This window comes from Cygnus atratus, chromosome 3 (genome assembly GCF_013377495.2).
Source record: "Cygnus atratus isolate AKBS03 ecotype Queensland, Australia chromosome 3, CAtr_DNAZoo_HiC_assembly, whole genome shotgun sequence".
Lineage (NCBI taxonomy): Eukaryota > Metazoa > Chordata > Aves > Anseriformes > Anatidae > Cygnus > Cygnus atratus.
The window spans coordinates 44878629-44893352 of record NC_066364.1 but is presented as its reverse complement, the minus strand read 5'-3'; the positions used below and the strand labels follow the sequence as shown (position 1 = coordinate 44893352).

Here is a 14724-nt window from a genome sequence, read left to right as displayed (position 1 = left end):
GAATTTGAAATTAATTCTTAATGGCATAAGGACTCTTAACAATACTTAGTTTCAGCCAAAACTATCATGTTCAATTTCAGACACAGGTTCACAACTCAGCTTTGTCTTATCCCATGGCTGGAGATAGTGTCTTCCTCAGATGAAGGAAGTACTTCCTTTCAAAAAATTCCTTCCCTCCCCACCCCTCACCCCCAAAAAAAACATTTTGCAGCTGAACTATAAAAAGATTTAAACTCCGCTTTAAGACTGACAGTTTCTCATAGCTAAGAGTTGTTTCCATATGTACTTGAAAGGCAAATGATGCTGTGGACTTCCCAGCGGTGTGTCCTGCCTTTGAAATCTTTGAGTTGTCCAAAGGGGATGCTACTAAAAAAAAGAAACTGACTGAGTTGTCCAAAGGGGATCCTACTAAAAACTGACAGTCTTAAAAAAAAGTATAATTTAATTTTACTTACAGCAACAGCCACAAAAAAAAAAAAAAAGAGGATTACTTTTTAAATTTTTTTTCTGTCTCCTCAGAGTGCAATAGATTTCAAGAAAAAAGATGTAGCTGAGACTAATGTTATCAGCAGGTTATTGTTAACAGCAAATATCTTAATATGAAGGGCCTGGAAACTCAAGAAAAAATACAAATATAAAGTGAATATTTTCAGGAAATAATACTTTATGCTTATTTAAAATAAATAAATAAATTCCTAAACTTCCTTATTCATTCTTAATCTCCACCCACATTTTTTTAAAAAAGATCTCATGCTCTTTTTTCTCTAGTGTTTACAGTAGTCACTGGTAGATCAAGTAGATCACAGCAAACACAAGGAAAAAAAACATTTCTATCTTCATTCCTATTTCTACTTATATCCTGACTTTGAAGCATTCTTTATAAGATCAGATAAGTTAACAACATATCTCTTTCATAAAGCATGGACTTTAGAGAGCCCATTAAACAATAATTTTTTATTTTGATTATTTCATTGTTGTTGTTGGAAGGGGGAAAGTTACAACCACAAATTACTTTTCCAATCTTCATTTGATTAAAATTCGAGAGTTTCTTTTCACTTCCTGTCCTATTTCAAAAGGATACAAGAATTAAAAAAAAATAATTATTATTAAATAAAATAACAAGCTCGACATTTCTTGCCTTAAGTCTGTAAAAATAAACTTGAAATCAGAAGCTTGATTATGCTTTTGGTACCTTCAGCCAAGAAACTTTTAGAAAAGGAGCCTCTAAACTTCACTGACCTGCCTTTTTTTTTTTCTTTAAAGGCATGAAGAAATAAATTGGTTACATATAATTTTATGCACTGCCATCTCTGACTGTTCCCTTCTCACTGTTTGCTAGATACACACCTTATTTGAACTTAAATAGGAAGCGGTCATTCTGTCCTTCTGTAACTGGTTTATCTAGCAGAGTTAGTCTCACTACATGTAGCCTTACCATGTAACACATATTGATGGTTTCTTAATTTCATTTTTGTATTTCAGATTTAGATAAATGGTAGTGTTATGTAACAAAAGTATCAACAATCTTCCAGCCCAATAAACTATGAGAAGGGTTTGAGGCTCATTTTTTTCTTGTCATTGTCAGTTCAACAAGCATGGAAGAAGTCTGTAACATTTCCAAGAAGATTAAGTTATTTGTCTGGGTAGCTTCCTTGTGTCTTCCATTACTGGGGAATAAAAGCTCTTAGCAGCCTTTAGTTCTGGCCTCCACTAAATAAACCTCAAATCAGACTTACCTTTTTAAATTTATGTTTTTAAAAATATTTTTCAAATCAAATGCCATTTTCAGGGCAAAATAGAAATTTTAAGGTGAACTTAAGGGAAAGGTAGCAAACTGGTATATTTCTGCTGGAAAATCAGGAGTTCAGTTTTAACTCATATGAATTATCTGCAAAACAAGCCTCAAAACTTCCTTTGTTTTCAACCCATACCAGCCAAAAACAGGGCTCCTTCTGCAAATCTCTTTGAAAATGAAGATACTGAAATTCTAAACAAATATAGCATCTGATATCTAACTTAGCTAATGCCAGAAGCAGCAATAGAATTTAACTGTTCTATTTGACCAGGCATTCTAGTACATCTTTCAAGTTAACATATTTTTCTTCAAAATCTAAGTTTTAAATAAAATCAAAAGACATAGCTGTTAGCAACTGTTAAAATACTGAGGTAAACAAAGATAGAACATGACTGATTTATTGACAGCTGCAAGCCCAGACACACAGATTTCAGAAAATGAGGCATACATTCGAGAATACTTACTCTAATAAATCCACATCTTGTTATGCACACATATATATACAAATATATTTTGTTATGCAAATATATATTTATTATACACTACCCTGCCAATGGAATCTCTAGTAATTTAGATGAAGTTTTCTTAAAATAAAGCTGTAACAGTAGCAACACCACTCCTCCTTCTACTTGTATATGTGAATATATCTGCATATACTCTAATGCTTTAGCCTTACCAGTGCTGTCATCGTAAACAACAGTAACTGTCTTCCACTTGAAGAACTGCACAAGGTCAAGGATGGCACGGCTGAGTGAAGAGAAGTCTGGATAGAGACTGACATAGAAGGAGTCCTTGTTGTCTGACACCTGATGTTTCCAGCGGGTCTGGATATGTGGAACACCCAAAGCATTGCAGATGGATTGCACAGCATTAGCTGAGGAGCTATGAGATGGTCCAAAGATGGCAGCCACCCCAAGGGACAGCTGATCACAGGCTGAAGAGGAGACAGAAGTCTGTCAATGATGAGAGGAAACAAGGCAGTGTGCCAGAAGGTATTGCACAATTCATATTAAATAAAGGCTCCCCATGAAACAAAACTGAGAGAGATTATTTCTTCTATAACACTTTTTTTTTTTTTTTTTTTTTTTTTTTTACAGTTTTCAACTTCAGACTACATTTTTAGGCTTTGACTGCGAGCTGATGAATAGCAACACTTAACATCTAAGTAGTGCTCAGCTACATTTAGTAAACACTTCTATGTCAGTGGAAGTCACAAAGGCCAGCAATTGTGCATCGTGTAAAAAACACAGACGAGAGAAGAGATTTATGCTCAGCTGCATCTTCATTTTGGAAAAGGGCCATATGAGACAGTATTCTAATCTAGGCTGTTTAAACATTAACATCTTCCTCAATCCATCAATACTATTTCTATTGTGATCCTAATTACTTAGAAATTGTGTATCTTAAGTGAATTCCAGTTAAGTGTCAAGTAAACGATGAATTACATTGAAATGGACATTTGAATTTCTGTATCTGATAAGTATATATGTTGACTAGACCAACATTTTCCCTAAAAGAAAAATAAATTGCTATCTACTAGTGGAAAAAATAAAAATAGAAAATAAGAAAAAAAAATGTGTTCATTCTTAAACACTGGAAATACTCTATTTTGCTACACCTATATTAATAAATACAAAACTGGCCCTGAGAGTCACTGTCATGATACTGCTGCATTAAAGTGGCTTAGTGTTCGTGTTTCCAATATAGGGTGGCCCCATATATTCCTGTGCATTAGCAGTCTCTGGTCTGTACTATTTCCTGCTGTATGCTCCAGCATTATCTTGCAGAACATGAGTTGACACATGCTAGAAAGAAGCCAGGAGAATTAGGCAGTACTGGAGACCAGTGCTGCAGCCCATGCCCTGCTCCAGTTCAAATTGCCACTATAGAAATAACCTCTATGAGTATGCAGTTCTGGAACACAACAGGTTCTGCCTTCTAAGAAAACAGCCTGTTTGTTAGAGAGAAGCAATGAAAAGTACCTCCATAACCCAATGTGGATGTGAGTATTTATATGAGGTTTGATTAATTAATATTGTTACACTACCATCAATGTTCCTGACAGCTGAGGAAAGAAGCAGGAGAAACAAATCTTGCTGCATTATTTTTTTCTCAGCAAAGCAAAATTAATTGTTTTAATTGTGCATGTCAGTCCTTTTCAACATGACGAAAATACTGCTAAGTGTCTCAACTGCATTCCAGAAACTGTGCTGGCACACCTTTTTATTCTTGCTGAGCACCAGTGGTTTAAGTGAACTTCTCGTATACGCACAGGATCTCCATTGCATTACTGAGTATCGGATCAGGGCCTAAATGACTAGCTTGATAAAAAAACATTTATGCTAATATTGCCCTTCCTAAGAGTAATCAACAAGCTTTATGCAAATGTCAGTAAATGGGATCACTAACAACAGCAATAGCTACCAGATGGTTTTTCAATGGGCTTTTTTTTTTCCCTCTGTTTCCAAGATTTGAATAATGCAATGCTTTCACACGTGATTTAATACAGCACTGGCTCTATCAGATGCATACCAATTTTTGTACTGCATTGAGGGATATTTTGTTTGCATTTACATTATTCTTCACTGAAATAGTATCTTGGAAATATTATCTTGCCTTCAGGTTGCTCTTTGGTATAGTACCTTTAAAAATGCATTAATATTTCATTTGTATCAACTTCAAAAGTATGTGTTACTAAGAGGTCTAAACAGGCTATTTTTAATGCAGTGCCTGCCTGCTCACTAATGGACATAATCATGAACCACAAAATGAGTCAAATGCTTAAACCTCATTGTTAAAACTCTGTGTTGGAGCCATCATAATAAAATGAACCATTTTATGTTGACCTTTAGCCTTTGGTTCTGAACTAAAGCACCTGTCAGCACAAATGTAGTTGGCTGTATTGTGAATTGATGAGGCAAAAAGCTATTAGCACTGGAAGATTACACAGATTTTGATACAGCCTAGTTACAAATAAAGACTTGCATTCTCATGCAAGATGCAAGTGGGAACAATGAATATATCCAATCTATTCAATATATCCAGTCAATGACATTTTATCATTCTAACTTGAACTATTCTATTCTATCAAGAATTAGCAACATAATATTATGGCTAGAGCTTGGAGCCTTCAAGCCTTACCCTAAGTAAGGACTAGAAGTAGTGTTGTCATCTCCAGAAAGACTTAAAGATCCCAGAACAGATATCTCCACTCCTTACATCCTCCCTCAGGAATGAGGAGAAACTATGTCATTAAATTTCACAAGACAGAATGCACTGGAGTCAGGAAGCAGTTGAATTTGGGAGATGGGGAGGCAAAGAGAAAGGAGAGGCCAGAATTAAGGATCAACCCATTCATTCACTGTTGGCTGACACAGAAAAAGTTCTCTCAGAACCTTCTTTAACCCATCACCCAAAGCATCAGAATAACACTTCAAAATATATGCATTAGAAGGGTAATTCACCCCATTTCTCACAATCTCTTCTGCAAAGAAGAGACAGCCTTATATTAGAATGGTTAATTTGACTAATAAACAGGAAAAATAAGTTAGCAAGATTAACTCTGCATGTTGCAACAAAAGAGGAAAAAAATATTTCTCACTGATTCTAGACTGATTTTAATCAGTATTATATTTCACTTTAAAGTTGTACTTCGTGTATATTTTGACATAGCAGCTTCTCCCAAGTAGCATTTCTAACGTGGCTACAAATGTTTTAATTCTACTTAGCACCAAAAATCCTGTATTGCATAAAGTCTTCACAGGGTATGACATGTTGTGGACCAGATCACTTGGCAGACTTAAGGTTGAAACCTGCCATAAGGTTGACCTCTTATCCTTTTACCCTTATTTTCTTGTTAAGAATAACATTCATATGAAATTGGCTCTTCAATTTATTTTTAAAAAAAAAAAGCATGCTGTTAAAGAACATGCAATACAGTGCAAAATTCAGTCCTACTAAGTTCTGTCATCACATTTTTGTATTTTCACCTATAAAATGCATATAGAATTTACTAAGGTTTTGTACTTTCTAGAGCATGGCAATGATGGAGTACGACTTGCATGTGGCATCACAATGTTGTAGACTAGAATGTAAAGCAATCTCAAAACAATTTTTGGGAGAATCAAAGATTTGAAAATTTAGGAAGTGTTCATTTTTTTTTTTATTTTTTTTTTAAGAAAATCGTTTATAGTTTGGAGAAAACTTTTGAACTGAGGTCTAGATGTTCACCTGGTAACAACACAGTAAAGAACAGACCTAATTTTTAAGCTTATATAAAATGTGCAATACTATAACCGCTTGCTCTCCTTTGAAAAACACATCTGATTAAGTATGCAAGACATACATATGCTAAAGATATTAGCAGAGATGTAGTTAAAGTGATTAAATACTTAAAACTGAATTGGAGCCTTGTTGAATATCTGGAAATGAAATTTTAGCCATGAAGTCATAAAAGTTCACATCTAGATTTGGAGCAGACTTAATGAAGGAGGGGGCTTTCTTTGTAGGCTTTCCTCTAAAGATGTTGGAAACAGCAGATGGAAACTGCTTCTATATTAAGAACCCAATTTTATTTACCTCATGGCCTCAGATTAAGTTTTGCTGGTAATATTGAAAGCGCTATATCATATTCCCATCTATAAAATGTTCACTTCTGGTGTTATTAAGTACTTTATGTTCAGGGAAAGCCTAACCCGTGGATAACTCCTACATGGGTAAGGAAGTCACTGAAACATTACAGCTCATGCAATGCAGCTCAAGTAAAACACATTGACATTTGCACCTGTACAAAAGGGTTCTGTTATATGACTAACAAATTTGAAATAAGCCACTCTGAATAGGCCTAATGGCATATAGTCTTGACTATACCATTGAATAATTAGTTTTGTGGACTGAACTCCCTTCCTCTTCCAAGTTCACTGGAAGTTGGGAGCAGCTGGCATTTTACAGGAAAAATCTGGTGGTAGTGTTTTCTAATTCCAGAGGAGCTGATCTCAAAAACACCCTAATCACAAAGCTCAAAAAAAATTTGTAAAAATGATTTGCAATTTTAAACATTTAAAGAAATAGGTTTTGGACGGGGCAGTGGGAGAAAAGCTGACATATTAAATTTTCAAATAGTTACCATTACAGTCTTCAAAAGGCAGTCTTTAAAACATTTCTTTGATGTCAGGCACAACCTTGTACAGTGTCATTGCCTATGGTTTTATGGACAGACAATTTTTCAAGTAGGTAAAGCAAGGGAGTCATCTGCTGATTAAAGAAATTAAATATGCAAAAGGTTACCTTTTTTGGATGCTTCAAAACTGTCATAGAGATTTATCTTCTGGGTATCGTATGTTAATGTGGTGTTCGGCAGAAGAGTTCTGTTTCTGTTGATTGTGTTCACAGCAAATCTGAAGGCTAATTCTTCTGCTCCCATTGGACCAGATTCCACGCACTCAAAAATACCTCCTGGTAGTGAGGGAAAGGAGAAAGGGGAAAAAAAAAGAAAAAAAACACACCAATATTAAGCCAAAATAGCATACAGGAACATTTTTAATGATCGGTAGATTAATAAGCCTGATACAGTGCAACTAATGCAAAATATCTCATGATTTCAGCGAGGTTTGACTCAAACTATAAGCTAACAACAGTATATTTTAATCAAACTTACCTTAAAGAAAATGTGTTGTGCTGGTTTTTTGTTTGTTTTTACATTTACTTTACTATTGTGAATAAAAAGACAATATAAAATAACCATATAATAAATAACCATATAATAAAATAACCATATAATAAATAATTTAGAAGCAAAATAGAATAGGGATGAAGAATATGTAATTATTTTACATGGTTAAACCTGAAAGGACTGAATTTACCCCTTCCAGATGTGCAAGGGCAAGATTTCTGGAGTCTTGTTTTCTATTGTTCCTAGACTTATTATGCAGCTATAATGAACTGAGAATTCATTGGAAATGCAGCACAAGAAGCAGGATATTACTGAGATGCCCCAGACTGCCTCTAAAAATGCAGATGCATAGACATTTTAGCATGACTGTGTTCCTGAACTGATAAATATGTTGACCAAAGATTCAAATTTTTCTCATCTGCACTGAGTTGCATGTACATGTTAGCCTCATTCTCAACAGAGGAATCAACTATACTCTACATAAAGCTCCATCACAAAGCGAAAGCATCAGCCAAGCATACTGCCAGAGTAGGACATGCCCCAAATGACAGGCAATTTCTAGAATGTTTCTGAGCCAGACTTAATCTTAAATGAACCAAACAAGATTGTTGAACAGTGCTGTACTTCAGCCCTTCTCATTTTGTCATGAGACATCATCGTCCATGAAATGTAAATTAACACATGTTTTGGGGTAACAATTTATTCATGGGTCTGAAAAGGCCAAAGATATGGTGACAGTAAAAGTAATCTAAAGATATGCCCTTACTATGGTGTCATGAAATGGCTCAGCAAAACGATCAGCATCAGTATGGCCTCTTCTGTCCTCATGCTAACAGTATCTGTGAATAATAACGTGGAGGACATCCACTGATTATCATACAAGGACAAATCAGGCATTGCATCAGTGCAATAAATGTTTGTCATTCACTTTCTCCTAGTGTGTGCATATTTATTTTTGAAAGTAATGTTGCTACCTGGCTTTGTATTATCAAAAAAAATCTTATTCAACACTATACTGCTTTCTCATCAGGAAGTTCTCAGCATCTGAATGTACAGGAGCTGATTAAGGCTGAACTTTGCAAACTACCTCAGTTAGTAAATAGTCTTGTTGGGCACCCAACTAGATAATTCATTTCTAAAGCAAAAGCAATGTGTATTTAGTTATTAACTCCTTCCCTTTCAGATATTATTAAACATAAAAAGGCTTTTCAGTTTTGCAAACTTCCTGCTTCTTCCAGCCTGTTTCCCATTTCAGGAGGAAAAACAGGTGTTAACTTTTTTCCTGCAGGTAAGCTCTCAAATTCCCAGGGAGAGCCCTAGAGACAGAGGCTCAATTCATATTAACTTAAAAGCACAAGTACTAACCAGTGAGATGAGACATGACAAATAATTACTTAAATATTAGTAATCTAAAACTGAAAATGAGGCACTGATGGGAGACACAAACATGAGAAAAATACAGATATATCAGGAAATGATCCAACCTGACTGAGCATATAAGATTACACATAATCAGTAGCCAACATTAACAATACTTCAGAAGCTAAAACAAAAGTAAGTTGGATGACATTCAGATAAATATAGGCCTATTACATTTTAAAACTAAAAAATTGACCATATTTATTTAAACAATAATACAAAATTAACAGGAAAGGCAACCTGCTTTTGGAATTAATCAAGTCCCCCCTCTCTCTCCAATGATATCTGATGGACCAGATCTTGTGTGCTTACTGCATCTAAACATTGTAAATCTGACTGTGACATACAGGAGAATTCTATTCTGATTTGGGGAAAAAAAATAAAAATACTGCAGAAAGATAAAAATTAATGAATAAATGCTAAATATAGATATTAACACAGAAGGAAAAAAAAATAAAAAAAAAAAGGTTTCCATGAATATGATGAGAATTAAGACAAATTTTGTAGACTTTCCTAGAGGTTCCTGGAAAACAGTTATTCAAATGTTTATGAATAAACATGTATCACACTTATTAAAAAAAAGATCATATCCTAAGTGAGAATGGATTCATAAAAAGAAACAAGCAATACAATGCATCTTTCTTCTACCTGCAATTTTTACAATGGAAGACTTTCTTCTGTAATTTCTATTTCTCTGAAGCTCACTAAAATCTTCCTTCTTTATTGCTCTATTTTTCATTCTCCTCATCTCTTAAATTCTTGAGATGGGGAAATCCTTGTCAAAGACGCAGCCATTATTCTCAGCATAAGAAAAATAAAAATGGGTTTTGACCTCCCATATCTGTGTAATTCCTAATGGTAATGACAGTCCATCATATAGTAAGACAATATTATGAAGATGTCAAAGTCCCTATCTCCTGCGAGTGGCAATAGCATGTGTAATTTCCCATGTGCTCCATTCAGTGGTTTCTTCCCTCAATCACACATTTTCTGTCCCTGTGATAAACGTATCCCCTACAAAGCTGGCAGCACATGGTCTGGGTAAATTTCCATTGCTAAGAAAACCAGAGGTAGGAAGAACAACCTGTTTTTGTTGTCTTATGATTAGGATATTTTCCTAGGAGGAAGGAAACCATAGCTTCTGTTTTCCTACTTCTGAATATTTTCCCATTTCATATTACATAAATGCTGAATGAAAAAAATAAGAACCCCAGAAGAGTATAGATTAGACTATGTGTTTGTATTTTCTAACTTGGAAGATGTCAAACTTCCACTAGTCTCCTTTCATTTCAGTTTTATGCTACTCCTGTATCTGTCTGCTGAAGCTGGGGGGGGGGGGGGGGGAGTAACATCCCATAATTAAATATTTTGGATGCTGAAAGAGGTAGGCACATTGTAACCTTCACACTAAGAAGAGAATCAACAGGTTCTTAAACTGCACCATATCCTTCTAACATGCAAAAATGCGAGGCTCCTCCATACTGAATAGTAGCTGCTAGATTTGGTGAACTTTGGTGAACTGCACTCAGGGCACCAGAATTTTTCCTTGAACCTCTTGAATGTAGTGTGCAACTTGCACAATAAGCAGAGCAGAAGCTTAGGCAGAGACATATCTACATTTTGAATTTCAGAACATAGTCATAAAACAGATCCTTGTTCTCAAGTTGGGAGCCCTTTTAAGCATGTGTGGAAGTCTATGCTCCAGATATTTTCAGGATACTCAGCACATGAATGAGTTCAGGAATTGACAGGAATGGGAAGTTTTACAGGGTGCTTTCTCCATTGTTGCCTAAGGTGCAAGTAGAAATTCAATGGGTAACTTCAAATTGCCTTGTCCTTACTTTTATGTTGTATTTGTTCTGAATATGTAAGCAGTAGCAAAAAAAAAAAAAAAAACACTGACTATTTTTTAAAAGAAAATATTGTGTAAATCCACTGGCTTAATACTGGAAGACAAGCCAGAAATTACACTAGATGTTTTTAATAAAATGGAAAGCAAATGAATAAAAAGGTTTGGCTTTGTACTTCAGCTACACTCAATTGTATCAGCTGCACTCAATTGTAAAGGGATACTGGCTTCCCAAAGCTGTTATAGCATACTGAATCATGCTGTTCCCTCCCAACAACGCTTTTTCTCTGCTACCTATGTACCATTTCATTCGGGATAGCCTTATTAATAATCAAGCTGAGGAATGCACTGCATGCTCTCAGATAAGCACACAGAACAGTCGTATATCTTGCCATTGATACATGAACAATCAGCCAAGCCAATGCCTATCTCTGTCTAATAGCTTGAGAAAATATAGGTGTTGGGGTTTGTCTTATTTTAACAGAATCACACAATCGTCTAGGTTGGAAGAGACCTCCAAGATCACCTAGTCCAACCTCTGACCTAACACTAACAAGTCCTCCACTAAACCATATCACTAAGTTCAACATCTAAACGTCTCTTAAAGACCTCCAGGGATGGTGGCTCAACCACTTCCCTGGGCAGTCCATTCCAATGCCTAACAACCCTTTCAGTAAAGAAGTTCTTCCTAATATCCAACCTAAACCTCCCCTGGCGCAACTTTAGCCCATTCCCCCTCATCCTGCCACCAGGCACGTGGGAGAATAGACCAACCCCCACCTCACTACAGCCTCCTTTAAGGTACCTATAGAGAGCGAACACCACATGCAGATCCATAATAGGCAGAAACACAAGTTCTTCTGAGTGATCAGCAGCACATCCTAGAGGAAACAGCTGATTTTTCTCCGCTACCTCACAATAGAGACAGAAAACTTTAAAGGAGTAGTAAAATTCCTATTTAATGCTTAGCTTGCTTTAATGGTCTCATATATGACGTCTTCAATTACAGTGTAAATGATATGGCAATGCATCTCTGCCCTATAACAAAAAGGGTAGGAAATATGGCATCACGTAACTACAGCTCAATTGGTACCTCATAAAATTTTATTGACTGTGTACAGTAGGTGACTACTCTATAGTTGAGCATTTTTTCAGGTTTTTACCTGAAATAGCCACTTCACTAAAGCTCACAACATTCTTGTAGTGATTAACACCTGAAGAATCACTGTGATGAGGAACGTTTCAGACAGGACAATACAAGCCATATATGCAAGAGCAATTGTAAGACAGTCTTTAAATACTGTATCAGTGATATTGATACTCTAACAATGACATCCAGGTTGATTCAGGTCTGCTATTAATCTTGATATACTACAACTGCTTTTACTGAACCTGAAATCAACTAGGGGTTTTCATTGCAGTTGTCAGTACTGAGAAAATATTTATATGACCAAATTCATTTAACATAACCTATAAGGAAAATCCAGTCATTGGTATAATACTGAAGTAGTAACAGTTTCTCTAAAAACAGTTGAAAAAATGGAAAAAAAGATAGTACCAGTTTATCAAAAAGCACAATTTATGTAACGCCGGAATTTGGATGAATAATGTAGGTGTTATTATTTTTCAAGGAAAAAGTAAATCTGTTTTTTTTCTTTTAATTTTACAAGTAAAAAAATATATATATTCTGAGAATGCTCAAATGAAAAGCTCAGCATTTTCCACCAAAAATATCAAAAAAGAATTGACATTGGTTCACAAGCCATCTCTGCTTTCTCTGATTTTCAAATCATTTTTTCTCTAATTGAAAAAGCCAAGCACACATTTTGGCAAAAATTACACCCCCCCCCCTTCCCCCCCCAAAAAAAATACAAAAACAAAAACAAAATAACAACAAAAAACACACATTGGTCCTGCTCATAACTACCTAGTTTCACAAATATTATGGTACGCACATGACTGATTCAGATTTTTATTTCTGTTGCATAAAAATGTCATAGGTATTTTTTCCCCTGATAAACATCCCACACTGGGGGTCAGTCTTGAGCAAATTTCAAAAGTGTCCAAGTGGAACTATAAACAAACAACATAGCAAGCCTGGCTGATATTGAATCAAAGAATTTCTCCTTTGTTTCTAGTACAGTTTCAAGTTTGCTCCAGTAGAAATGAATGCTATTTAATTACAGTGGCTATGGGCTATTTTGCAGTCCATGCTTTCTGAAAAATTAAACATTTAAATATATAACAGAAGGCCACGCTACCTCAAGGTCATGCTCTGACAAATCAATTTAAATGAAGCTTACTGACTACTTTGATTTTCTGAATCTAAAATAAATCTTCTCCAATATCATTGAAATATATCAACCATATACACAGCTATAAAACTTCCATGGTTTGGCCCTATCAGGATACACTAATTTCCAAATGTGAAATCAGGAGAGACAAATTTAAACCTGAACTTATTCTAATACTACATCGTTGACATTAACAAAGTTATGGAAACAATAGCGTTAATCATAACTTTTATTTTAATTGTGATCTCGCTGTATAAAGAAGTAAGATGAAGTTTCATTTTTTTCTAATATCAAAACTACTTGATAAAGATCTCACATATACACGCATTAGTATTTAATAGCTATAATTTTTAACATTATAGCCATTTTATTGTTACCATGAACCAATTTGCTCATCTTTAGCAACAGCTGTGAAGATAAACTCTTTATTAACACATTATTAACACAAATGTAACATCAGTCACATGAACATTTTTTATTATTTTATACTACAGTAATCTTTAAGAGATAAAAATGCAAACCCATATCTTGAATACTTAGCAGGTGACCAAGAGCCTGGAAAACATTTCACTTTTAAAAATAATTTATCTTGCCTTATACGATTTTTTTTTCCCATCATTTTAGTTTTAAAAAATAAAGTACGTTTAAATGATGCTAGTCAATTTATGAGGAGTTATATAGGAATTAAATTATTGTATTTCTTCATCCACAACTCAGATCAATACTTTGAGTATTGATAGCTATGTTCCCCAGATGTAAACACAATCTGCAAATAAGAAATCTCTTATTCTGACTCTTTCTTGGTTCAGAAAATGTGAAGTATCAGAAATTGTTTAATTAACTGGAAGGATGAGAGACAGGAGAATAAGTATCTGTGAACAAGGTATCTGTGAAGAACTTACTTCTAAAAAGATTTTTGATATAATCAAATAAGTCTATCAAGAATTACACCAGTAAAATATGCTTGTATCTGCTCTCTGTATTTTGAAATTGGCCATTTGGTAATCAAAGCCAAGGATCATGTAGTACATGTAGGGGGATAAAAAGACAAAAACATATTCAGAGAGTTCAATAGATGCTACTATACTGTCATCATTTCCAGAGTTGAAAGTGACTGGTTTTGGAAGTATGAAGTGATGACAGCTCCCCAAATACAGCCATAGCCAATAGACACTGAAGAGGTTCAACTGAAAGACCCAATATCACTGACATGGTCTGGATGGTACTGAAAGAAGAGGCTTGTTAGGTGCTGAGCTACACTGACTGATCAAGGTTGCTGGCTAAAGGCATTTTTGCCATAATCAAATGTGCCATAGACTGTACTGATTATTCTGTTTCAGATCCCATTATGGATTGGAGAGCTACAGAGAAGGTTCAGAGACCTTCATAAACATTGCCAGCTTTGATGTGTGGTTGCAGAATAAAATTATATCCTAGCCACTAATTTCTCTCAGGAACAGAATTATGAAAAATCACTTCCATGTAATCCATTAAAAGCAAATGAAAAATTTTCTTCTTTACAGTATTTTCCATAAAACAATATTTTGTTATATATATATATAGTTTTAGAATATACCAATGTGAATCTGTACAAGACCATGTTTTGTTATTCCTTTTCAAAATTATATTGAAACCCTTCTGAATCTCACAACAGGGAAAAGATTAAAAGGATCAACTGACATGGAAAACTGCTTAT

General features: G+C 34.9%; 1 protein-coding gene across 19 annotated transcripts in view; it reads right to left on the bottom strand.

The window, feature by feature from the left end:
* Positions 1 to 14724, bottom strand: part of GRIK2 (glutamate ionotropic receptor kainate type subunit 2) — a 414885-nt gene that overhangs the window by 272552 nt on the left and 127609 nt on the right. For 18 of the 19 annotated variants that reach the window (XR_004780987.2, XM_035561779.2, XM_050709385.1 and 15 more), the window contains 2 exons: positions 7082 to 7249; positions 2472 to 2729 (listed from right to left, as the gene is read on the bottom strand). Coding sequence is in view for 18 of the 19 variants with exons in the window: in XM_035561779.2 (XP_035417672.1) it covers positions 2472 to 2729; positions 7082 to 7249 (426 nt within the window). In the remaining variant the exon portion in view is untranslated. Of the gene's footprint in view, positions 1 to 2471; positions 2730 to 7081; positions 7250 to 14724 lie in introns of those variants that run through there. The other variant, XM_035561789.2, reaches the window with a different exon arrangement.